Raw genomic sequence first — 26,151 nt, 5'->3', positions numbered from 1 at the left:
CATTCCTTACATAGTATTTGCCAAGCACTATGGTAGGTATTAGGGATTCTAATGCATATAAGTTACATAGTCGGCCTTTATGGAACTTATTATTTAGCAGAGGAGATTAACATTAAATGAATACTATGTACACTGGTAATTAGTAATAACATGCTGTGAAGAAGAAAAGCATAGTGTTTTATGAGAATGTAGTATTTTGAAATGTTTGGTTTTGCAAGTTCAAGTAGATAACTGAAATAGTTTTTTCCCCAAAATATTAAATATAGTGAACAGATGAATGAAAGATGTGTTTAGTGCACATAATAATAGTAAGTTTACTATTTACTAAGAATAAACGGCATAGTTGTAATTTCCATGTTTTTTCATTCCTAATTCTTTCTGCATTACCAGTGTTTAATTTTGCTATTGAAAAAAAAAAAGCATTTTATTACATTTGAAAATTTGAAGGTACGTTGGATCCTGCTAATTTGTTGGATTCTGCTAAATTTTAGCACTACAGACTCTCAAGCTTTGTAGTTAAGAACATAAATCCACTAAATAAAAATATATCTAATAAAACAATATGGAATTAGAGTAACTCTCCTTTTTCCTGCTCACAATTTGATTTGCTGAAGCTGCTTCCCGAAAATCATGGGTATCGACACTCTATTCAGAACTTGCTCTGGACTCTCATTTGGCAGAATCAGGTCAGATGGCAGTATCAGGTAAAGGGAAATAAGAAACATGTTTTTTTTTTTTTTTTTCTCCCCACCCCCCCTTTTTTTCCTTGAAAGCATTCACTCAGGAAAAACAGAAAGACCAGGAAAGGGGGAAGTATTATATAACATGATTTGGGATGGTTTGAAGCACAAGGTTAATAGATAACTTGTAGTGTTTTTTTTTTTTTCCTCCCCCAGTTAGCCTTTAGAATTGCATTGCAATTAAGCAAACATTAGAAAGAGAGGTGGGATTATAGAAGTATTAGAACAAAACACAGATGACAGACAGAAAATATGATTTAACATATCCGTGATAATCATAAATGTGAGTTAATTTAATTTCCCTAGTAAGAAAGTTAGATGTCACTGATTGATTGATATGTAAACAAAAGGATGACCTAAAAGGAATAGATTTCATAATTTGTGAATTGGTAGAAAATATGATAGGAATCCTTATTGGTTCTAAGGAATCTAATAGAGAAGAACATGTATTAAACTAGACCAAACACCAATTTAAATCATGTACATTTATTTTACAAATATATTGCCTAGTTTCTGAATTGTCAGAGCACTATGAAGAGTATTTGACATGTGAACATTGTTCACTTTGCTTAAGTATTTTCTTTGAGGGTTTTTTCTTTCATAGCTTTTGCTTTTTTTATATTTAGATCTTGATTACTGATTTTTTTTAATATAAATTTTTTGGTAAATTGGCCTTAATTGAGGTCAGTATGAAACCCTGCACATAGTACGTATTCAGTAAATAGCATGAGTAAGTGACATTCAAGATCCATTTGTTAAATGGAATGAATTGATCCTGCTCTTTCTTCTTTTCTAGAAATATTAAAAGTTTGTCAGATATCCAGATAGTACAGGTTGCTTGCGGTTACTATCATTCACTTGCACTTTCTAAAGGTAAGCATTGTTTTTATTTTCTTCCAATTTATTACTGATGCTTTGAGCAGAAAGGGCTCTGACTTTTTAATCTTTTCCAAGATTGTCCTGGTTCTTCTTGATCCTTTTCATCCAATATAAATTTTAGTATTAGCTTGTCAGTTTTTTTAGACAAAGAACTTGATGGAATTTTGATATTTTGTTGTCTGTAAATGAATTTGAGAAAAATCTTTACAGTATTGAGTCTTGGGATATTGAATATCTCTCTGTTTTTTAAGTCTTTTAACATTTTTCTTAGTATTTTGTTTTATGTGGAGAGATCTTATACGTTGTTGTTTAATTAGTTTTTTTTTAACCTTTGTATAATTTATTTTTATGTGGTGCTGAGGATTGAACCCAGTGCCTCATATGTGCTAGGCAAGCACTCTACCACTAAGCCAGCACCCCAGCCTAGATTTTTTTTCCCTCTTAGGTATGCATTTTTTTTCTGTTTGTGAATGGTGTCGTTTTTAGTTGTTTATTATAGTGATGAAATTTATTTTTGTTTTTAACTTTTCACTTCATAATTAAAAACTATTTTTTCATAGCTGGGAAAGAATGGCCTCCAATCTCATTTTAAGCTCACAGATAAACTTTTTGTGACTAAAAGTAGAGAAAGTATTTAAACATACTGTTAGCTTTGTGTTCCTGTTTTACTAATTTTTTAAAAAAAATATTTTTTTAGTTGTTGATAGGCTTTATTCATTTATATGTGGTGCTGAGAATCACACATGCCAGGCAAGTGTACTACCACTGAGCCATAGCCCCTGCTCTTTTACTGATTTAATTTAATCTTTATATTCCAGCTGAGAACTAGGACATAGGTTAGTAAAGAACCTGCCATTCTTTTTCTTTTCTTTTTTAAGACCATTTATGAAAATAAGTTCCTGGGTCTTTTTTTTAATCATCATCATTATATTATTAAATTAAGTGAATGTCTAGGGTGAGCTACTATGAATAAAACACTGGGATAGAATTGTGAGGAAACAAACAAACCAAGACAGTTTTAATATTTTAATATCTAAAGTATAGTGGGAGAGGCAGATATCCAAATAGTTTGAGGAAGGAAAAAAATAGTTAATATTTTGATCAAGATAGAAGTAAAATCCTTTGAGGTAAATAAAAAGTCATTGGTTCTGATTAATAGAATGGTAGCATAAAGAGAAGATTGCTATTTGGTATGAGTCTTCAAAGATAAATAGAATATAAGAAATATAGAATTATTAAGTGGTTGGGGTGTTGACAAAGTAAAGACATACTAGTAAAGACATGGAGCCAAGAAGGTGTTGTAATTGAGTATTGGCATATGGTTTTATGAATTGTGAAGGTTATAGGAGATATATTTCAGTTGAGGCTGAAATACAAACAAAAATGTATTACAAAAAAGGACCTTTAATGTTGTATTAAGGAATTTGGATTTCTGTAGGCATCAAGGAACGAGGCATCTCTGTATTCTTTGCTGTTGCTCTGCTGCCTTCTTTTTTGATATTTTGGTAGTTAGATCCAGCATATATTTGGACCCCAAGAATATACAAATGAGGGCAGTTTTCCATCTTGACCTTGTGTTTTTTTTTTTTTTTTTTTTGGTATGTGTGTGTCTTACACAACTTTTTGCTTTAGCTAGTATCACATTCATCTAACAATTTGTTGAACATTTAGTGTGAACTAGGTACACTGTAGTATATGGTGATAGGCAATACATAGGCCCTCATGATACAGCCATACAATGATACATACTACCATAGGGTTGTAAAAAAAAAAAAAAAAAAAAGTTTGAAGTATCTAGAACATTTAATAGGGAGGACTGTCCTTAATCTGGGTAATCAGGGAATGAAGACTTCTCCTGATAGAAAGTAGAAGGGTACCAGATAAAGATGAGGGGAAGGTTTAAACAGAGGGAACAACAAATGTGTGAGGAGCAGCTATTGAAAAATTCAAAGGAAGACAACTAGGATTGGAGTACAGTGAGTGAAGGAAAGTATGAAATGAGATTGGAAACATGTAGATCATACAAAGCCTTACATTCTTCAAAGTGTTGTCCCCAAAGCAATTAGTAAACACCAAATTTTTTTTCCAGGCAAACAAAATTACCAAATCTGCCTTTTTATAATATTGCTATCCAAATATGTAAATGTCTTCTTGTATGCATATAGAACATTTCTGAGAGGCTGAGAGGACTTACTAGTAAAAGGTAGAAATAGTTGTCTTAGAAGAAGAATTTAGGGACTTAAGTTATGGAGGGAAGCTTACTTTTTTTAAAATTTGATACTGGGACTTGAACCCCAGGGTCTCTTTACCTCTGAGCTACATTTCCAGTCCTTTTTCCAGTTTTTATTTTGAGACAAGATCTAAGTTGCTTAGGGCCTCATGTAAGTTGCTAAGGCTGTCTGAAAGTTATGATCCTCCTGCCTCAGCCTCCCCAGTTGTTGGAACTATAGGCACATGCTGCTGTACCTCATAGATGCTTGCTTTTTTAAGTGTGTACGATTTTGTAGTAGGAATTTTTTTAAAAATGCTTGTGTACTGTGCTTGGGTTGTGACTCAGTGGTAGAGCATTTGCCTAGCACTTGAGGCACTGGGTTTAATCCTCAGCACCACGTATAAACACGTATAAACAAACAAAAAAATAAATATTTTTGCACTGAAGCACTTAACTAGTTTAATGCCAGTTGTTGGTTTAATAAAGATAAAAAGATGTCTGAAGTTATGAAATAGTCTGGCACTGGGGGAGTAAAACAAACTGGGGAAATTTACATAACCAGGTACAATGGTGAAGAACAGATCTGTCATTTTTCTTTAGAAAGGAAATTATATATAATCTATTGATATGGATATGTATAAGAGAGGAGGGATTATTAATGATGGTTCCCTAGTGTGTTACTGAATAAGTTACTATGTTATTTACTGAAACAGGTGTGGAAGATAGAGTGGAGATCATGAATTCAGTTTGGAACATGCTGAGTTAGAAGTGCATTTGACATATCCAAGTATGAACGTCAGGTCAACACTGGGTTATATGGATTTTGCTCAGGAGAGATTTGGGCTAATGATAGATTTTGAATGTGATCAGCATACAATTGATAACTGAAGTTTTGAGCTTTAGATGAGTACCTCTTGGGAGATATTGAGGAATATTAAAATAGAAGAATATTAAAAAGAGCTAGCTATTGTGAAGGATCGTAAGGACAAGATTATCCTTACTTAGATAATTCTCAATCGGTGTAATTAATCAAAATAAAATGTAAAATGTTCTTATAGATAATACTCTAGGTAGTAAAAATATTTTTTATGTTTATATGAAATAAACCTAAATGCTACAAAGATCATGAATGTTTCCATCTACTGAGAGGAGTAATGTCCCCAAATAGCAGATGATCTTCAAATCAATTTTTTTTGTATGTTAATAATAATTTTGTGATTTTGTTATTTGTTTTATTTTTGTTTTACAGCAAGCGAAGTTTTTTGTTGGGGACAGAATAAATATGGCCAGTTGGGTTTAGGCATTGAATGTAAAAAGCAAGCTTCACCACAATTGATTAAGTCTTTGCTTGGAATTCCGTTCATGCAAGTTGCAGCTGGAGGAGCCCATAGTTTTGTACTTACCCTTTCTGGAGCTATCTTTGGATGGGGACGCAACAAATTTGGTCAGCTAGGTCTTAATGATGAAAATGGTAGGTTCTCATTATAGTTCAAATGTACTTTTTAAAAGACATGCTCTTTCGAGTTGAATGATTTTTATTGTGTCAGAGAAAAATGTGTTCATATTTTCAGAGGATAAGACTGATATGTTAATTTAAAAATATCTTTTGATAGCATTTTGAAGGAATGGTGGGAGGCCAAAAAAAAAGGTTTTATTGTAAATTATAGAAATTATATCTGAGCAACATTTTTGGATGTTCCTTAAAAGACAGTTGAAGAGCATTCCTTCAAATTGGTAATTAGCATGTTTCATTATTGGCCACCATCAATTGAAAGAAGCCGTAAAATTATTTTGAGAAGGGGCTGGGTGCTTGCCAGAATACTGCCCCTCGAGAAAGGAAAACAAAACAAAAACTTCTGTAACCTGAAGTTTTAAATCTGTATTTCAGAGAAATACTTACATGATCTGGGTCAGTTAAATTAATTTTTTGGTTGCTTTCTCTTCTGACAGCGATACTAGAGTCTTGACAATAAAATACTTTGAATCATAAGAAATTTTAACTATCTTAAACAATCAGGATCTTGGATGTGATTTTTCATAACTGCAGTTGATTAGCCAATATGGTACATAACAAAAATGGTAATTTCATAAAGTTCAGCATAATTGTGATGACTGAAATGTACAAAAGTGAGTTTTTGATCGAGTAACAACAATGATAAACAAATAATATTCTCAAAGAATTAACTAATAAATCTATATAAGAAAAATGTGCCATGATACAATAGTATATATCATTACTGCTACAAAAATAGCAGAAAATAGAGTTTTCAATCTACTAAGTAGAATCCTGTGAGCATAATCACAAGGTAAATATATAAAGAATGATGTGTATATAGAAAATTAGAAGCAGTTAAATAAATTTTTTAACTTCCTTGATTGCTCAGTCTTGTGCTTATTGGCATATAGGTTGCTGTTAAGTATTTAAATCCTTACTTTATCACAGTGTAATGGGTAGATAGGCCTGGGAACCTAAGTTTGTAGGCTCGTACTGTAAAATCATTGACTCATAGTTAAAATTATTCAGTCATCACTGTGTTGAGCTTGGGAAGCTGTATAGAAAACACATTTAAAAGAATTTCAATTTAAAGAATATTGTTAACATCTCTTATTGGAATTTTCAGATAGGTATGTTCCTAATTTACTAAAGTCACTAAGATCTCAGAAAATAGTTTATATTTGTTGCGGAGAAGATCATACAGCTGCGCTAACCAAGGTATTGTACTCCTAAAACTTTATTATTACTCATAATAGTTCTTTCATAATTAGTGAATGTTTCATGATATTTATATTAAAACTTTAGGTTGAAATTGATGTTTCAAAAATAACTAGTAAAAAGACCTAGGTTATTATTTATTCTTAAAAACAATTTGCATTAATTTTCAGTCTTAACATTATAAAATATGAATTATGATATACTTCTTACATGTTATGTATATTGTGTTTCTCAACAGTTACATGAAATAACTGGTTGAATAATATTTTTGAAAAAATTATCCCATTTTAGTTCATCAGAATTGCCATGCTATGTGTATCAGTCCCATTTATATTACATAGCTTTATCTAATTTGAAGTTACCTTCTATTTACTTATAAACATTTTAGAACATGTAGTAGAGGAAACTTAATTTCTGTTATTTATAGCCTGAGTATTGGACAATTATAGTGAACTTTCAACACAGTTTGTCTATGGCTTTAACATTTTCATCTCTCAATTTCTTGGGTGTGTGCCAATTCACTATTAGTACTGCTTAGTTTTCTAGTGTCTCAAGTTAAATGAAAATGAAAATATTCAGGCTGCAGATGTAGCTCAGTGTTAGAGTTCTTCCCCAGCATGAGAGAGCACCAATCCCCAGCATCAAAACCCAAAGCAACAGCAAAAAACTCCATTCTATTAACCTTAACTGAAAAAGTATTTATTATAGTCATTCATGTGAACATAAAGAATTTGGCAAGGTTTTCATTGACTAAATTAGAAAATGGTGTTTTTATTTCTTTATGTTTGTCCTGCAAGTAGATAAAATTAAGAAGGAAATTATCTTTTAATAGACTTTTAAAATTCTGTACTTTTATTCTCTCATATTGAGAATTTTGGCATGACAAAGATTGTTTTTAGTCATTGTCAAATTTAGTGAATTTTAAAAAATGACCAATTATAGAAGTTAATGTTTAAATATTTAATCTTACTTGCTGTTAGTAAGGAAGTCTTTACTGTAAGTACTTACCAATCCTGTTATGTTTTGTTGTTTTTTTATCATGCAAATTACAATTGTAATTACTAAAGTCATATTTTTAATCACTTTGTTTTATAAATTTTAGTCATTCTGTCTTTGATATTTGAAAGAAATAATTCTATATAGAAATAACAAAAATATTTTGTGTCAAAATATGTTTCATATGGTATCTAATTTTGTGTGGTAATTTGTAATAGACTAATAATACTTTTCAGATTGAATCTATCGAATAACCATTTACTATCCCAGGATAGTAACTGTATCCATTGAAAGTTTTAAAAAATGTTTTCTACCAATCTTCTGCATTTATCTTTCAGAAGACAATAATTGGTGATATTTGTTTACTAGAATTTTTGGCATACATTATTTTAAAGAAAACTAGATTTTAAAATTCCAAAAGTAAATATTTATTTTCCTTTAAGTTAGAGTATATGCCTCATATCTATATATCTTCTACTTTTGTTGAAGAATTTCTTGTGCATAGATTAGCATTGCTTTATGAAGCAGCTTCCTTATGTAAATACCTACATTAGGCTAACTGCATTAAGGTTTAAAAGCTGATTTTTAAAATACAATAAATGGAAAGACATGTAGTATTAGTGAGTATGGAGATACCACCAAAACATTCAGATTTTTTAAAGTTCATTTGCAAATTAATTATGTAAATCACATATAAATATGCCTTTTGACGTAGCAATCCCACTTTTAAGAATCTACCCCAGAAAATGAAATTTTACATCAAAGGTCATAGTTTTGCTATTAAAACAATTCTGCAATAGCACACCTGTAATCCCAGCTAGGTAGGAGACTGAGGCAGAAGGATAATATGTTTGAAGCCATCCTGGGCAACTTTGTGAGAACTTGTCTGAAAATAGATATTAAAAAGGACTGAGCTACAACTCAGTTGTGGAGTAGTTGCCTAGTATCCATGAGGCTCCAGGAATGAGCCCCATTACTGCAAAAAGCAAAAATTCAAAACAAAGCATGGCCTGGGTTTTAGATGACTTAAGAAGTTAGTATTAATTTTGTGAGTGTGGTAATAGTATTAAGATTCTGTATTTTTGTTAGAGACTTGAGCCATCAAATATATATACACTTTGATGTGGGAATTGACTTGATGACCACAATTTACTTCAAAGCATTCCAGTGCTTTTTAAAATTTTCACATAAAGTACTTCTCAAAAAGGTAAAGAGGAGGCATAAATATAATAAGATGTCCATTCTTTTGCCAGTTACTTTTGCCAGTTAGTGTAACTGAGCGGTGGCTGTATAATAATTGTATTTTCTTTCTACTTTTGTACATTTGGTGCTTTCTATAAATTTTAAAAAGAAAAAAAATTGTTTATAAAGAACATTTACATTGCACTATCTGCTTAAAATCACTATTTGTGCACTCTGGTTGCATGTACTTTATGCAGAGATTTATTTTCAAAGCATAATTAGCTTGCAAAATTTTATTATGGTACTATCTTTAGGTATATGTGAAATTTTATAAATGTGTACTTCAAATTCAAGAATATAATGAGGTTAAAGGCAATTCAAATAAGTAATCATTTAGCAAAAAAATCAGCAACAACAAAAAATCCCCAAAACATTAAGTCTTTCAATGTAAAATATGTGAAAATTATATACTTTTTGGACTGGAATTCTCTTATTTTGAAGACATTTTTTCTTCAATGAATCATCTATTAACTGTTAAATTTTGAAGACAATTATAAGAGACAAAATTGAGTCCATATTTAATATCAGCTTATTTTTCTGAAAATCAGTTATTTTATTGATTTAGGCCTTCTAATAAATGGTTTTGTCTTTTTTTTAGGAAGGTGGAGTGTTTACTTTTGGAGCTGGAGGATATGGTCAGTTGGGTCATAACTCTACCAGTCATGAAATAAACCCAAGGAAAGTTTTTGAACTTATGGGAAGCATCGTCACTCAGATTGCTTGTGGAAGGTAAGGTGTTCTAGAAAAGAGCATTTTGGTCGTGATGCTGTTATTATTTAGGGTTTGTTTAGTAAATTGTTTTAGGTATCTAATAATCTGAAATGAAACATTTCCTGCTAAATGCTTAATTTGCTGCTAAGGAATCATCAGTATAGGAAAACCATCTTTTATGTAGTGGTTATAATTTTTTTTTTTTTTTTTTAAGGGAGTGCTCTCCTTTTTTTCATAGTGGCTGTATCATCTTATATTTCCACCAATAGTGCACAGGTTTCCATTTTCTTCATATTCTTAATAACACTTGTTAGTTATTTGTTCTTTTTGGTTATACATGACAGTAGAATATATTTTGACATACATACATGGAGAATAACTTCCCACTTTAGTGATTATACATGATATGGTGTTACTCTGGTCGCGTATTCATATTTGAATATAGGAAAGTTATGTCTGATTCATTCTACAGTCTTTCCCATTTCTCCCCTTTCCTTCCTCCCACTCCCCCAGTTGTTTTTTGTTTTTTGTTTTTCCAAGTAGCCACCCTGGTAGGTGTGAGGTGGTATGTCAGTGTGGTTTTTCTTTGCATTTCTCTGATGTTTAGTGATGCTGAGTATCTTTTCATGTGCTTACTGACTATATGTACACCTTTGGGGAAATGTTTGTCCAAATTCTATTCCCATTTTTGAACCTAGGTTTGGATTTTGTTTAAAAGTTCTGTATTCTAGATGTTAATCCTCTCTCATGATTCAGAGCTATTTTCTTCTTTTTTGGGGGGGGGTTGCCCTTGTATTATGTTGATAGCGTCTCCTCCCATCCCTTTGGCTAAATTGTTTCCTTATTATCTTGTGTGTGTGTGTGTGTGTGTGTGAGAGTGAGAGAGAGAGAGAAGATAAACTTTGTTTTTATTCATCTATCTATTTATCTATTTATTTAATAGATTATGACAGTGGAATGCATTACAATTCTTTTTTTTTCCTTCTCAGTTTGGGTTTTTATTTATGTATTTATTTTTTAATACATGACAGCGGAATGCATTACAATTCTTTGTGTGTGTGTGTGTATGTGTGTGTGTGTGTGTGTGTGCTGGGGATTGAACTCAGGGCCTTGTGCATGCAAAGCAAGCACTCTACCAATTGAGCTATACCCCAGCCCCTACAATTCTTATTACACATATAGAGCACAGTTTTTCATATCTGGTATATAAAGTATGTTCATGCCAATTCATGTCTTTATACATGTATTTTGTGGGTTTTTTTTGCATTACAATTCTTATTACACATATATACCACAAATTTTCATATTTCTGTTTGTATATAAAGTGTGTTGACACCCAGTTGAGTCTTCATACGTGTACTTTGGATAATGATGCCCATCATATTCTACCATCCTTGCTAATCCCCTGCCCCCTCCATTTCCTTCCCACCCCTCTTCCCTATCTAGAATTCATCTAATCCTCTCATTCTCCCCCTCCCTACTGTGCTATGAGTCAGCCTCCTTATATCAGAGAAAACATTCAGGATTTGTTTTTACAATTCTTATTATACATATTGAGCACTGTTTTTCATATCTCTGGTTGTATACTATTATCTTTACAGTATATATTTTATGAGGGTGTTGCTGTATTGTCTGGGCTGACTCCAGGTTTCTGTCCTCAACTTCTTGAGTAGATAGGTACGGGCATGCACCCCTACACCTAATAATGTCTTTTTTTTTTTTTTTAAATCTTGCTTTCTTTCTTTATTTATTTATTTATATGTGGTGCTGAGGATCAAACTCCTTGCCTCACATGTGCTAGGCAAGCACTGTACCTCTGAGCCACAACCTAATAGTGTCTTTTGGTGCACAAAATTTTTTAGTTTTCATGAAGTCCTGTTCATCTACTTTGTTCTTTTGTTGCCTGGGTCTTTTGTGTCATATCCAAGAAATGATCACCAAATCCAGTTTTGCACTGTTTCCTTCTAAGTTTTATAAGTTTACCTTTTAGATTTAGATGGATGACTCATTAGAATTTAATTTTTGTGTGTGGTATAAAATAAGGGTTCACCTTCATTCTTCAGTATGTAGATGTCTAATTTTCCCTGACCATTTATATAAAAAAGAATGTTCTTTCCCCCAGTGAATGTTTGTGGCATACTTGTTAAAAATCATTTGAACATATTAAGCTAGAATTTATTTCTGGGATGTCTATTCTGCTCCATTGGTTTATATGCCAGCACACTCTGTTTTCATTACTAGACCTTTGTAATAAATTTTGAAATCAGGAAGTGTGAATTCACCAGTTTTTTTATATTTTTTTCAAAATCATCTTAACTAATTGCAGTCTCTTGATGCCATAGGAATTTTAGGGTGGGCTTTTCTAATTCTGCAAAAAAAATTGGAATTTTAATAGTATTTATACAGACTCTGAACATTGCTTTGTGTGTCATAAACATATCTTAATACGGTCTTCTGTCCAGGAACATGGTATGCTTATTTTTTTAAGCTTTCATTCTGCTGCTTTGCAGAACTTTCTTTATTGTAACAGATGGTTTGTGTGTGTGTGTGCACACTTTAGTGTGTTCTACATATACAGTGATTTCATCTACCTCACATATAATTTTACTTCTCCCTTTCCAGTTTTCCTTTTATTTACTGTCAAATTGTTCTGGCTTGAACATCAGGACTGTGTTGAATAGAAGTAGTGAAAGAGAGCATCTTTACCTTGTTTGTGATCTTAGAGAAGATCACAATCTTTGATCATTGAATATGATGTTCACTGTTAGGCCCCCCCGACCCCCACATTTTTTATTGGTGCATTATAGTTTTACATATTTATGGGATTTGTCATTACATATATGATTATGCACACAATATTATAATATAATTTGGCCAGCATCACTCCCCAGCACTTACTCTTCTGTTCTCCATCTCGCCAATTCCATGGTTCCTTTCTTTTACTAATCTCTCTTTGATTTTTAGGAGATCCACTTCCACCTTTCTTTTACTTTTTCCTCTCAAGCTTCCACATATGAAAGAAAATACACAATCTTCTGAGTTTGACTTATTTTACTTGACATGATGGTTTTTAGTTCCGTCCATTTTCCTGCAAATTTCATGATTTCATTTTTCTTTATGGCTGAATAAAATTCTATTGTATATGTACGACATTTTCTTTTATCTATTCATGGATACCTAGGCTGGTTCCATAGTTTGGCAATTGTAAATTGTGCTGCTACAAACATGGGTGTGCATGTATCATGTAGTAAGATGATTTTAATTCTTTAAAATAAATACTGAGGAGTGCTATAGCTGAGTTATATTGTGGTTCCATGCCTAGTTTTTTGAGGATTCTTTATACTGATTTCCATAGTGATTGTACTAATTGAGTCTTACCAACAGTGTAAAAGTGTTTCTTATTCTCCACATCTTCTTTAACATTTATTGTTATTTGTATTCTGTATTCTTGATGATTGCTATTCTTATTGGCCTGAGATAGTGTTGATTTGCATTTCTCTAGTTGCTAATTTTGTTGAACATTTTTTCAGGTATATCTTCTTTTGAGAATTGCCTGTTAAATTCATTTGCCCATTTATTAATTGGGCATTTGATTTTTTTTGATGTAAAGTTTTTGAACTCTTTATGCATTCTAGATATTTGTCCTCTGTGTCAGAACAATAGCTCGCAAGGATTTTCTCTCATTCTGAAGATTTTCTCTTGACATTCCTAATTGTTTTCTTTAGTCTGTGCAGAAGCTTTTTAACTTGATGCCATCCCATTTGTTAACTCTTGACATCATTTCCTTAGTTTTAGGGGTCTTATTGAGAAATTCAATGACTGTGTCTAAAAATTGGAATGTTGACCCTACATTTTCTTCTAGGAGTTGGATAGTTCCTGGTTTAATTCCACCGTCTTTGATCCATTTGTCGTTGATTCTTGTGCAAGGCAAGAGATAGGGTCTAGTTTTATTCTTCTATATATGGATGATCAGTTGCCCCAGCACCATTTGTTTAAAAAAAGGCTGTCTTTTCTCTATAGTGTTTTTGGCACCTTTGTTAGGGATCAGATTACTATAGCTGTGTATTTGTCTCTTTACCTTTATTCTGTACCATTTGTCTGTATGTTTGTTTCTGTGCCAGTACTGTGTAGTTTTTGTTTCTGTAGCTCTGTAGTATATTTTAAAGTCATGTGTTGTGATACCTCCAGTATTACTTTTTTGGCTTAGAATTGCTTTTGCTCTTATGTGTTTCTTATTTTTTCTAATGAATTTTAGACCTTTTTTTCTAGTTTTATGAAGCATGTTGTTGGTATTTTGATGGGGATTGCATTGAATCGGTATATTGCTTTTGGTAGTATGGCAATTTTAACAATATTAATTCTGCCCATTCATGAACATGGGAGATCTTCAGTCTTCTGAGGTTTTCTTCAGTGTTCTGTAGGTTTTTTTAGCAGGGGGAGGGGTGGGATTTAGCAACAATTTATTGGATAAAACACCTGGACCTGGGTCCTGCGCAAGATGTTATGGGCGGATCTGGGCTGGGCCTGGGCTCCCTCCTTAGTCTGCTAGTGTGAACCTTTTACGGAGGCTGGGCTCCAGCTGATGCCTGCTGGTGGAGGGATGGACTTTATCATCATTCAAAAGAGTATTTGTTCAGTCTCCATATGTTCATATGGTTTCTTTAAGGGTTTGTCATATTTATTTATAATTTCATTCCATTGTGATCTGATAAGATTTAAGGAATTGTACCAGTGTTTTGTATTTGCTAAGAGTTGCTTTGTGGCGTAAACATATGGTCTGTTTTGGAGAAGGTTTCATGAGCTTTTGAGATTAAAATGTATTAAGCTTTTGTTGGATGGAATATTCTGTAGATGTCTGTTAGGTCCATTTGATTTATAATATTTTTCAGGTACAGAGATTCTTTACTGGGTTTATGTCTGGATGACCTATCTAAGGGTGAGAGAAGTGTTTTGAATTCACCCAGTATTATTGTACTGGTGTCAGATATATCTGAGACTTTTGAGTGTTCTCTCTTTTATGTAATTAGTTATACCCATGTTTGGGACATAAATATTTGTTATTGTTTTATCTAGTTGGATTGTTCCCTTTACCAATATGAAGTGAACATGTTTGTCTCTTCTGATGAATTTTGGTGTGAAATCTGCTTTATCCAATATGAGAGTAGCTATTTTGGCTTGTTTGGGCGTTCCATTTTCATGATATATCAATTTTCATCCTTTTACTTTCAGTTTGTGACTGTCTTTGCTTCTAAGTTGCATATCTTGCAAACAAATAGTTGGGTCTATTTTTTAAATCTATTCTGCCAACCTGTGTCTTTTATTTGGAGGGTTAAGACCATTTGCATTCACTGTTATATTAGAGAGATGTTTATTAATTCCTGCCATTTTGGTTTATTTATCATGTTTAATTTTGTCCTATTTTTCACTTGCTTAGCTACCCTTCCAATGAAATTTGTTCTTTTGTGAGCTCTGATGTTTGGTTTTTATTTCATTTGTGTTCAGTATTTCTTACTGCAATGCTGATTCCATAGCCATAAATTCTTCTAGTTTCTTTTCATCTTGGAAGGTTTTTATTTCATCTTTTATTTTTGAAGGATAGTTATGTTGTATGTAGCAGTCTTAGTTGATAGTTATTTTCTCTCAGGATTTGGAATATATTGTTCCAAGCCCTTCTGGCTTGTCCAGTTCATGCTGAGAAATCTGAATTGATTTTGATTGACTTGCTTCTAAATGTGACCTAATAGTTTTCTCTTGAGGATTTTAAAATTTTGTCCTTGTTCTGTATGTTAGGGATTTTATTATGATCTGTTGTGGTTCTTTTTAGATCTTGTCTCTTTGGGGTTCTGAATGCCTCTTGTATCTGTATGGTCCATCTAATTCTGAAGGTTTGGAAAATTTTCTGTTAATATTTCCCTGAAGAGTTTGTCCATTTCATTAGCCCAAATCTCACAACCTTCCTAAATTCCAGTGATTCTTAAATTTCATCTATTAATGTTGTCCCAGAGTTCTCATATAGTCTGATCACAGTTTCTCTCTCTCCCTCTTTCGAATACTGTCCGAATGTTTATTGCTGGCCACTGTGTCTTCCAGCTCTGAGATTCTGTCTTCAGTATGGACTACTCCGTTGGAGAGACTTTCAGCTGAACATTTTATTTGAATTATTGTGTCTTTCATTCATTTCCAATATTTCTGTTTGGTTCTTTTTCAATATTTCTATCTCCTTATTGAATTTCTCATTCATATTCTGTACTTTCTTTTTTTTTAATTTTTGTAGATGTAGATGGACAGCATGCCTTTATTTTATTTATGTTTGTATGTGGTGCTAAGGTTTGAACCCAGTGCCTCACACATACTAGCCAAGCACTCTGCCACTGAGCCACAGCCACAATCCCTGTACTGACTTTAACTCGGTGATTTTTCTCTGTTCCCTTGGAATTTATTGATCATTTTTATAATGATTCTTTGAATATCTTATCTGATATTTTCTCAACTTGGTCTCACTGAGTTGCTTAGACCTTGCTGTTGTTGAGACTGTCTTTGAACTCATGATCCTCCTGTCTCAGCCTCCTTAGCTGCTGGGATTACAGGTGTGTGCCACCGCACCTGGCTTGGCACAGTTTTTACTTGCTGTAGTGTCCTAGAGTAATCTACATTGAGACCCATTTGTAGGTGTGATATCCAAAGTCTTTGTTTATTTCTGTTTTTGCTATAGCTGTAGCATTGGCTATCTGTAGGTCAGACCTGGTGGCCCACCCCTAGACATTTGTACTTGGGGCCTGGTTGTCAGTTTGGGTTTGTCTCTTCTGTTTTTTTTTTTTTTTTAAGTATAGCTGAAGAACGAGTATCATTAATTTGTGTGTGAAGCAAGGTGCGCCGACTTCATTGAGTTCAGCAGAAGAGTTACTACCTTGTGAACTTGTGATATCCCTGTAGGTTTCAGTACTTCATAGAGTAGGGGTAAACAATCAATAGCAATAACTAATGCAAACAACATATGACATTAAACTAAATACTTGGTTCCTATCATAATATCTACAATGTTAATTGCCACAAAAAACAAATGGTAGGGGCAGCAGTTGCCAACAGCAAACACAGTAAAAACAGCAAAAACAGTAAGTAACCATTAACTATCTAGCATGAAAGCAAATAGCAGGTGTCAACTATAGTCATCCATAGGAACAGTATTAATGGTGGGGGCAGGAGTTATATAAATCAATTAGTGCTAAAAGTGGTAAGAATACAGTTAATTAACAGAAAAGAAAATGAGACAGAATGGTAGAAAAGAGTTTATAATTGCAGAAAGTGATAACAAAAATGCAGAAAACAGCATTTGATGGTTATAAGGAAGTAGAAAAAATACAAGTAACAAAGTGAAGGGTGAGCGAAAGAATAATAGAATTTGGCTATTACCATAAGAAGAGAGAGGTAAACAAGAGAAAGAGACAAATAAAAACAATAGAAAACAAAATCAAAATATACTAATCAAAAATCCTAATCCTCAAAAGACAAAGCAAAGAAAAATAATTAGTTTTAAAAATGCTAAAAACAAGGAAAAAACAAAAAACATGTAATATATATCTATTAACCAATCAGCACAGCAACACACACACAAAAATAAAAAAGAAAAAGAAAATAGATTCTTAATGAAAAATTAAGGAATCATTTCCACTGAGGTGGTCAAAAATAGTGGACAAGAATAGATGGTCACTGTGCCTTACTTTCTTTCCATTTCTTCTTCAGCTGTGTACTTAGAGTGAGAACAAGGATTGAACATTATTAACCCCTTCCTCTTTTTGTGGTGCTCACCAAGTTTCTACTTGGAGTGATATAAGACCATAGCTGTTTCAAATAATTCTCAGTTCCTCTTCTCCCAGTATGAGGTAGGATGAAAGGGATAGGATAAAAGGGATGGGAAGTATTGTCAGGTGGTGTTTTATCTACAGAGACCAGATGGATGCACTCCCAGGGTGAGTCTGCTGCAGAAATTTTTTTTTTTTTTGAACCAGGGATTGAACTCAGAGGCACTTAACCAATGAGCCCTATTTTGTGTTTTATTTTGAGACAGGGTCTCAACTGAGTTGCTTAGCACTTCATCATTGCTGAGGCTGATTTTGAACTTGCAATCCTCCTGCCTCAACCTCCGAGCCACTGGGCAAATTGTGGCAGCTGCAGTAAAACAGGCTTTAGATGCCAGAGACATTAATGAACAAGGGCAAATTGTGGCAGCTGCAGTAAAACAGGCTTTAGATGCCAGAGACATTAATGAACAAGGGCAAATTGTGGCAGCTGCAGTAAAACAGGCTTTAGATGCCAGAGACATTAATGAACAAGGGCAAATTGTGGCAGCTGCAGTAAAACAGGCTTTAGATGCCGGGCCAAGAACATGCTACAATTGTCAACAAGCAGGACATTTTAAAAGGAATTGCCCCATAGGAGGAGGGTTTAACAATACTAGGTATCAAAGGAATAGAATACCGGGTATTTGCCCACGATGCCGTAGAGGGAGACATTGGGCTAATGAATGCCGTTCTCAAACCACCATAGAGGGTACTCCATTATCAAAAAACGAGCAAGGACAAGGTTTTTATCCACAATATCGTGGACAAAGGCATCAGGCTCCGTTGCCAAAAAACGGACAGGGGGCCCCAATGCTCCGGGGCCCCAAACCACAAATATACGGAGCTCTGGAGGAACCCAGCAACCCCAGCAACCCCATCAGGGTAGTGCCCAGGGCATCAGATCCCTCGTCAGACAGACTAGAGGGAGCGCAGGGTTGGACATCTGCGCCTCCGTCAAATCAGTACTAACTCCAGAGATGGGAGTTCAAATCATTCCCACAGGGGTGAAAGGACCTCTTCCCAAAGGAACAGTAGGCTTATTATTGGGACGCAGCTCTTCTACTCTAAAAGGACTTTTGATAAGTCCTGGAGTAATTGATCCCGATTATGAAGGTGAAATAAAAATCATAGCCAGTTCTCCAAAAGGTATATCAGTAATGTCACCAGGAGATAGAATAGCACAGTTACTAATAATACCATGCCTACATGATAAATTTTCCAGTCATGCTGTAGAAAGAGGTTCCAAGGGATTAGGCTCCACAGGTGTAGATTGGGCTATGCTTTCTTTAAATTTAGATTCTCGCCCCATGCTAAAACTAAATATTCAAGGACATGAATTTAATGGGTTACTGGATACAGGTGCAGACCTTAGCATTATCTCTCGTCAAGAATGGCCAAAACATTGGCCATTACAACAAGCCACTCAAACGCTTCGAGGCCTAGGAGTGGCGAATAATCCCGATAAAAGTGCAATGGTATTAGATTGGAAGGATCCTGAAGGATGTGAAGGAACTATACAGCCATATGTATTGGATCATCTTCCTATAAATTTATGGGGACGAGATGTCTTAGATCAATTAGGTTTAACATTAACAAATAATATCAATCAAAATGCACCCACTATTATGGCTAGACAAGGTTTTAGGAAAGGAAAAAGATTAGAAAAACAAGAACAAGGTATAGCAGCACCAATACAAATAAATCAAGGAACAGACAGACATGGGTTGGATTTTCACAAAGGGCCACTGAGACAATAAAAATTACCTGGAAATCAGAAAGACCAGTATGGGTTCCTCAGTGGCCCTTGACTAAAGAAAAGATACAAGTAGCCCATGATCTGGTCAAACAACAATTAGTGGAAGGACATATACAACCTTCTGTATCTCCCCATAATACTCCCATTTTTGTCATCAAAAAGAAATCTGGTAAATGGAGATTATTGCAAGATTTAAGAGCCATTAATAATGAAATGGTCATTATGGGACCTGCTCAATCGGGGATTCCTCAGTTGTCTGCTTTGCCAAAAACTTGGTATGTTTTAGTTATAGATATTAAAGATTGTTTTTTTTCAATTCCAATTCATCCTGAGGATAGTCCACGTTTTGCATTTACTATCCCTGCACTAAATCATGAAGGTCCTGATCAGAGATATGAATGGAAAGTACTCCCTCAAGGGATGGCTAACAGCCCAACTATGTGTCAAATTTATGTTAACAAAGTAATCCAGCCACTTAGAAATCAAAATCCTGAGCTACAAATATTTCACTATATGGATGACATATTATTAGCACACAAAGCTAAAAACACATTGCTAGAATGTTATGCCACACTTACAAACTTATTAAAAAATTATAATCTAGAGATAGCAATAGATAAAGTACAATTAAATTTTCCAATTAATTATTTGGGAGTTCTATTATCCTCAACCATGGTCCGTCCACCAAAAATTCAAATACGAGTAGATCAACTCAAATCACTTAATGACTTTCAAAAGTTATTAGGAGACATAAATTGGATAAGGCCTTATCTAGGTATTCCAACAGGAGAATTGGGACCTTTATTTGATATCCTAAAAGGTCCATCAGATCCAAATTCACCCCGAATGTTGACGCCTGAAGCAAGAAAGGCATTAAAAATCATTGAAACATATATGGAAAATATGCATTTGGATAGAATTGATATAAGTTTGCCTTTATTATTTATTGTACTATCAACAAAAAATATTCCTACAGGAGTATTTTGGCAAGAAGGTCCATTATTATGGATACATTTATCTTATTCTCCTAACACTATTCTTACTAGGTATCCTGAGGCTGTAGGACAATTAATACTCAAAGGAATAAAAACAGCAAAGGCAGTGTTTGGAATTTCTCCTAATAAAATTATTACTCCATATACTATGAATCAAATTGATGAATTAGCTAATGAGTTAAATACTTGGGCAATAATCATGTGCAAATCTAATGTTTCATTTGATAACCACTTACCATCTAATCCTTTATTGTCTTTTTGGTCATTGCATCCTGTAATTTTTCCAAAAATGACAAGAAAAACACCTATCATTGTTGAGAGCCACAGCCAAAGGGGCCCCAGCAAACTTCCAGCTGCCAGCAAACTTCCAGCTGCCGGCTGATGATTGGCTCACAGTGGCCCCAGCAACATCTAGCTGATTGGCTCCTCTGCGGTGATGTTCATTGGGCTGTTTCCCTGCCCTTCAAGCTGCCAGCTGATGATTGGCTCACAGTGGCCCCAGCAACATCTAGCTGATTGGCTCCTCTGCAGTCATGTTCATTGGGCTGTTTCCCTGCCCTTCAAGCTGCCAGCTGATGATTGGCTCACAGTGGCCCCAGCAACATCTAGCTGATTGGCTCCTCTGCGGTCATGTTCATTGGGCTGTTTCCCTGCCCTTCAGACTACGGAACTGCTCATTGGGGGACTTCTTTGGCTCCGCCCACGCGACCTAGCCAATCGGCCTCAAGAGCAGGAGGATTGGGGGAGGTGGTGGTTGGTGTGTGGGAGAGGCTTGTGGAAGCCGGTGGTGGCAGTTGGGCTCTGAGGGTTTTTCCTGAGGAGCTGTTTTGTTTGGCGTTTGTAGTTTTAAAAATAAAGTTTGTTTCTTTTGACAAGTGGCTCCTGAATTGTGCCCAGCCAGACTGCGGCATTATTTTTTTTTTTTATGAGCGCTCAATCATATATGATATATGGACATATGTACATTCAAACATATAACACAAAACACAAGTGTGCACACATAATATAATACATACAACACATAACATAATAGTAAAGGCCTTATAACTTTTTACAGGTGAAATCTCCATTGCAATGTTTAAAAACTCAATAGTCAAAAAAGAAAACAAATAGAACTGATCAGCAAAACATTAACCTAGGTCTGTATGAGCTCAAAAAACAAAATAGAACTTCATGATATGGGAAAGGGCAATAATAAAACAGATATTGAAAAAAGCATCCTGGTTCTGTCGCAGATGTAAGGATAGCCAAATTGGAGTTTTGGATATCAGCTATTATTGATTTGAGCCAAATCATCTTCTTTTTGGTCTGTAGAATTCGCTTTAGTTAATCTCTCTGGAATCCAAATTGGCCGCTGTTCTCCCTGTGGAAACACACAAACAGACCCCCGACTTGGTGCTGATAACGCCAAGGTCGCGGGTTCGTTCCCCGTACGGGCCACCAAATGCCGCAGTCTGGCTGGGCACAATTCAGGAGCCACTTGTCAAAAGAAACAAACTTTATTTTTAAAACTACAAACGCCAAACAAAACAGCTCCTCAGGAAAAACCCTCAGAGCCCAACTGCCACCACCGGCTTCCACAAGCCTCTCCCACACACCAACCACCACCTCCCCCAATCCTCCTGCTCTTGAGGCCGATTGGCTAGGTCGCGTGGGCGGAGCCAAAGAAGTCCCCCAATGAGCAGTTCCGTAGTCTGAAGGGCAGGGAAACAGCCCAATGAACATGACCGCAGAGGAGCCAATCAGCTAGATGTTGCTGGGGCCACTGTGAGCCAATCATCAGCTGGCAGCTTGAAGGGCAGGGAAACAGCCCAATGAACATGACTGCAGAGGAGCCAATCAGCTAGATGTTGCTGGGGCCACTGTGAGCCAATCATCAGCTGGCAGCTTGAAGGGCAGGGAAACAGCCCAATGAACATCACCGCAGAGGAGCCAATCAGCTAGATGTTGCTGGGGCCACTGTGAGCCAATCATCAGCCGGCAGCTGGAAGTTTGCTGGCAGCTGGAAGTTTGCTGGGGCCCCTTTGGCTGTGGCTCTCAACAGTGCGCCACAATGCCTTGCTCTGCTGCAGAATTCTATGAGGGGAATTCTGTGGTGGGGCTTAGGTCTAATCAGGCCTCAGGTGTTTTGTTGGGTGGTGTCTGCTCTGGAGAGATGTGATCAACATATCCCTAGGGCTTGGTGATTGCTGATATCTGCTGGGAGTCTGGATCTCTGGAGCCTCCCAAGGATTCTTCTCCTAGAGTATGAGCACCAGTCTTTCAACCCTTTCCCAGGCTTAGTTCCTGAGTGTATTCACACCTACCTGTTCAAATTCCTGACCCTGTTTCAGCTGGTTGTGTTATCTGCCAGACTCAAAGCGAAGCAAATTGGGCTTCCTTTGCTTTTCCAACTTGAATCTTCCTGGGCAATACATTATCTGTACCTGTTTTGTTTCTGTTCTGTGAGGTACACCCCAGGCCACACAATAGGTGCTTGCCAGGACAGTATAGGCATGTTTGCTAAGATCTTCCGGTTTCCACAGCAGCAGCTGCAGTATGGCTGCTGCAGGATGGCTCTTGCCTCAGCTCTCCATGTCCATTTGGGAAACACTGGGCACTTTTTAACCACCAGTACATGGTGCAGCCTCTGAATCCACTAAGGGCAGACTGCCTTTCTGATATCAGGTTTCTCCGTACTGTTACTGTTCTCTCTGTGCTGAAGCAGCATAGCTACTGCTACCGCTGCTGCTGGCTAATGTGATTTTTCTTCTTTGTTTAAAGTACCCAAATTTCTGAGTCTCTTAAGACACTGTGTCCCATATTGAGTTTTAGTGAAATCCTGCATTCACCCTCCTCTCTGAGAAGCAGTACTCCTTCTGCTTGAATCCTGAGCCACAGAGCAATGAGGAATGCAACTTTCCTCTAGCCCCTACCTTCGACAGTCCACCATTGGGTTTTCTTTTGACTTTCCTTATTTTGGGTAGTTTTTCCTCCTTCCCAGTTTGTCAGGTTTTTGTTGTTTTGTTTATTTTATTGTTTAAGTTTGTCAAGTGCTCTTTCTGTAGCTATTTGAATTATAATGTGTTGTTTTTCTCCTTCATTCTGTTAATAAGGTATACCACATTGTTTTTCTCCATTTTGAACCATCCTTGCATTCTAGGAGTAAATCTTGTTTGGTCATGGTGTATAATCGTCTTAATGTGCTGGTGTTTTTTATTGAAGATTTTATTGTACTTTATTGAAGGTTTTGTTTGTCTTCTGCAGTACTAGGGATTGAACACAGGAGATCCCCTGCCCTTTGTATTTTTTATCTTAAGACAGGATATCACTTTTTTGCTGAGGCTGTCTTAGAACTTGAAAGTCGCCTGCATCATCTCTCACATCGCTGGAGTTACAGACGTTCACCACTGTTCCAAACTATTGAGTTAACAAGGAATAATGATCTATAGTTTTCTTGTAGTCTTTGGCTTTGTTATGAGGACGGTGCTGACCTCATTGAATTAGTTAGGAGATGTTTGGAGAAATCTGAGAAGGATCCCCCCCCCCCAAAATATCCAATCTCAGATGCTCTGTTTAAGCAACAAAAAAAACATTCTCAGACATTCATAATAACCCTTTCTGTCACATTACTTTTTTTTTTTTTTAGTTTATATTTTTTTCTGTTAACAGAGCCTTCCTTGCCCCTTTCCTGTGATGTTAGGGATCCTGCTGAAGGCCTTGTATATGCCAGGCATGTGCTACTGAGCCACGCCTCAAGCCCTGTCCTGGTCTCTTTGGGTTATTTGCATGAAATATTTTTTCTAGCCTTTTCATTTTCAGTTAGTTTATGTTTCAGATCTAAAATGAGTATCTTGAAGAGAATGTGTATAGCCACATGTAACAGCAATGTTCTAGTCTTAATGGTCCACATGTATGATATAGTCCAAAAGATTATGATAGAACTAAAAAAATTGCTTTGTCACCTGTAACAGTATAGCCATCAAGACATGAAGCATAATAAATTATTCCTGTGTTTGTGGTGATACTTGTGTAAACAAATCTGTTGCACTGCCAGTCATATAGAAATATAGCACATACAATTATGTATAGTATGTAAGACTATACAACTATGTGGCTTATGTATTTACTATGAGTTCTATAGTATAGTGTGCTCCTATTATTTATTAAGTAAAAATATTTAATGAAAAAAACTATGCCATGTTACTCTAGCAGGAGCCTCATACATCTCATGTTTACTGAACCTCTTGGTTTTGTCATCTTTCTATTGTGCTTGATTTAATTTTTGTTCGTTATGACTCCTATGTGTACAAAATCCACTGCAACTATTGAATGAATGACCTGGAAAAAAATATAAGTAAGGACTACAAAAATGGAAATTCAGTGATGGCTCTTCCTTGTAGTCAGACATAACCAATTCCATCATAACTATGATTTTTGAAGAACAGGGACAAAGTGATAGCAGTGGGATATTAAGTGAAATCATGCAGGTACAGAAAGACAAATTGTACATGCTCTCATATGAAAACTAAAAATGTTGACCTTATAGAGGACTAGAATAGTGGTTACTAGAGGCTAGGAAGGGTAGAGGTAAGGGGAAGTAGGAAAGAGTTGATAAATGAGGGGGGTGGAAACATACAATTAGGAAGTTTAAGTCTTGTATTCTTTAACATAGTGAGGTGATTAGTGATTAATTTATTATATATTTCAAGAAACTGTTTTGTGAATGCTTACAATACAGAAATAATAAATGGTTGAGATGATAGATATACTCATTTCCATGTTTAATGTATTTAATGTGTTGTATGTATGTGTCAAAATAGCATACTGTACCCAATCACTACATATGATCATTATGTGTCTGTTTAAAAAAAGAATAAAGGACTAGAAGTTGTTAAGGATCTGCTTCATTAAACACAAAAAGATTAATAGAAATTTAAAAAGTGTATGTATTTGTGATTGGAGAAACATCTAATGACCTGGATTGAAGACCAAACACAGAAGCATAACTCTCTCAGCACCATGAGGATCATGAGTGAAGCAAAGTTTGTTTGTATTACTGAAAGAAAAGGCTAGACCTGACTATAATAAATTTATTTCTAGCTCTGTGTGGTTTACATTATTCAATCATCATTATTTATTACGTCACGTGAAAGTAGTTAAGTGTGAGTGCTGATGTGAAGGCAGCTGAAGAATTTTTTGCAACTCTAGATAATTTGGTTATACAAGAAAATTACAATCCTGTACCTTTCCTTGGGTGTGTAATTGTGACTTATATCCCTCCATATATGTGGTTGCTTTTGAATGTCCTAGACCTCCCAACAGGGGAAGAAGGAAAAAAGTGAAGGAAGGATAAAAGGGGTGAGGGGAAGAAGAAAGAAAAGAAAAGACTGCACCAGCCTTATAAGTCTTCAGCCAGAATGAGAAGGGTACAACAATAGCTATCTACCTTTCTGCATCTTGGCAGTCAGAAATGATAATAAGTGATCAAAACTCTATTCCCAGTATCTGGATAAGGTCCTTATTGCCCACCCAGGCACCTGTAAGCTATTCCTGGAACATGTTCATTGATGTGTGATGCAGAGAAGCCAGATGAGTAGCTACTGCTGTGCTGAGAGCTGAGATTTCCTTGAATTAGCTACAATTTTCCATCTAACCCATCTCCAAGAAGTTGCAAGCTTCGAATAGGCTAAATAATTCAAAAATGGGTATATCAGATAGACTCTGCCAGTGTAATTGTTACGTAGGTGGGAAAACAGATTCTTGGTGTGTCCTAGGCTATCATTTTCTTAGAATTCTCCTGTCTAGCTACAGTTTTGAAAATCCTTCACCCTCCTGCTCTATCATGCCACTGTTGCCATAAATTAAGTACTGTATGTACTTGCAACTTGAATACCATCCCCTTACTAAACTCCTACTAATAACTTATTTATGTATATAATCATATCTGTTAATCAGTTTGGTTGTTTCTTTCCGTTTTTTTTACTTAACATTTATATAATTGTCTTGCCTTAATGTGTTGGTTGGGACACTAGTATAATGTTAACTAGAAGTTCTGAAGATAAAAGAAACATCATGTCCTGTTTCTTT

At 35.3% G+C, this 26,151-nt stretch overlaps 1 protein-coding gene across 5 annotated transcripts in view; it reads left to right on the top strand.

Annotated features, from left to right (window-relative positions):
• The window catches only part of Herc4 (HECT and RLD domain containing E3 ubiquitin protein ligase 4), a 115,579-nt gene that overhangs the window by 35,722 nt on the left and 53,706 nt on the right, over nucleotides 1–26,151 (top strand). For all 5 annotated transcript variants that reach the window (XR_003301367.2, XM_077799307.1, XM_077799306.1 and 2 more), the window contains exons 5-8: nucleotides 1,537–1,613; nucleotides 5,081–5,302; nucleotides 6,453–6,544; nucleotides 9,381–9,511. Coding sequence is in view for 4 of the 5 variants with exons in the window: in XM_077799307.1 (XP_077655433.1) it covers nucleotides 1,537–1,613; nucleotides 5,081–5,302; nucleotides 6,453–6,544; nucleotides 9,381–9,511 (522 nt within the window). In the remaining variant the exon portion in view is untranslated. The remainder of the gene's footprint in view (nucleotides 1–1,536; nucleotides 1,614–5,080; nucleotides 5,303–6,452; nucleotides 6,545–9,380; nucleotides 9,512–26,151) is intronic.

Source organism: Urocitellus parryii, chromosome 5, assembly GCF_045843805.1.
Source record: "Urocitellus parryii isolate mUroPar1 chromosome 5, mUroPar1.hap1, whole genome shotgun sequence".
NCBI lineage: Eukaryota > Metazoa > Chordata > Mammalia > Rodentia > Sciuridae > Urocitellus > Urocitellus parryii.
The sequence above is the reverse complement of the archived record's forward strand: the minus strand, read 5'-3'. Positions and strand labels throughout refer to the sequence as shown.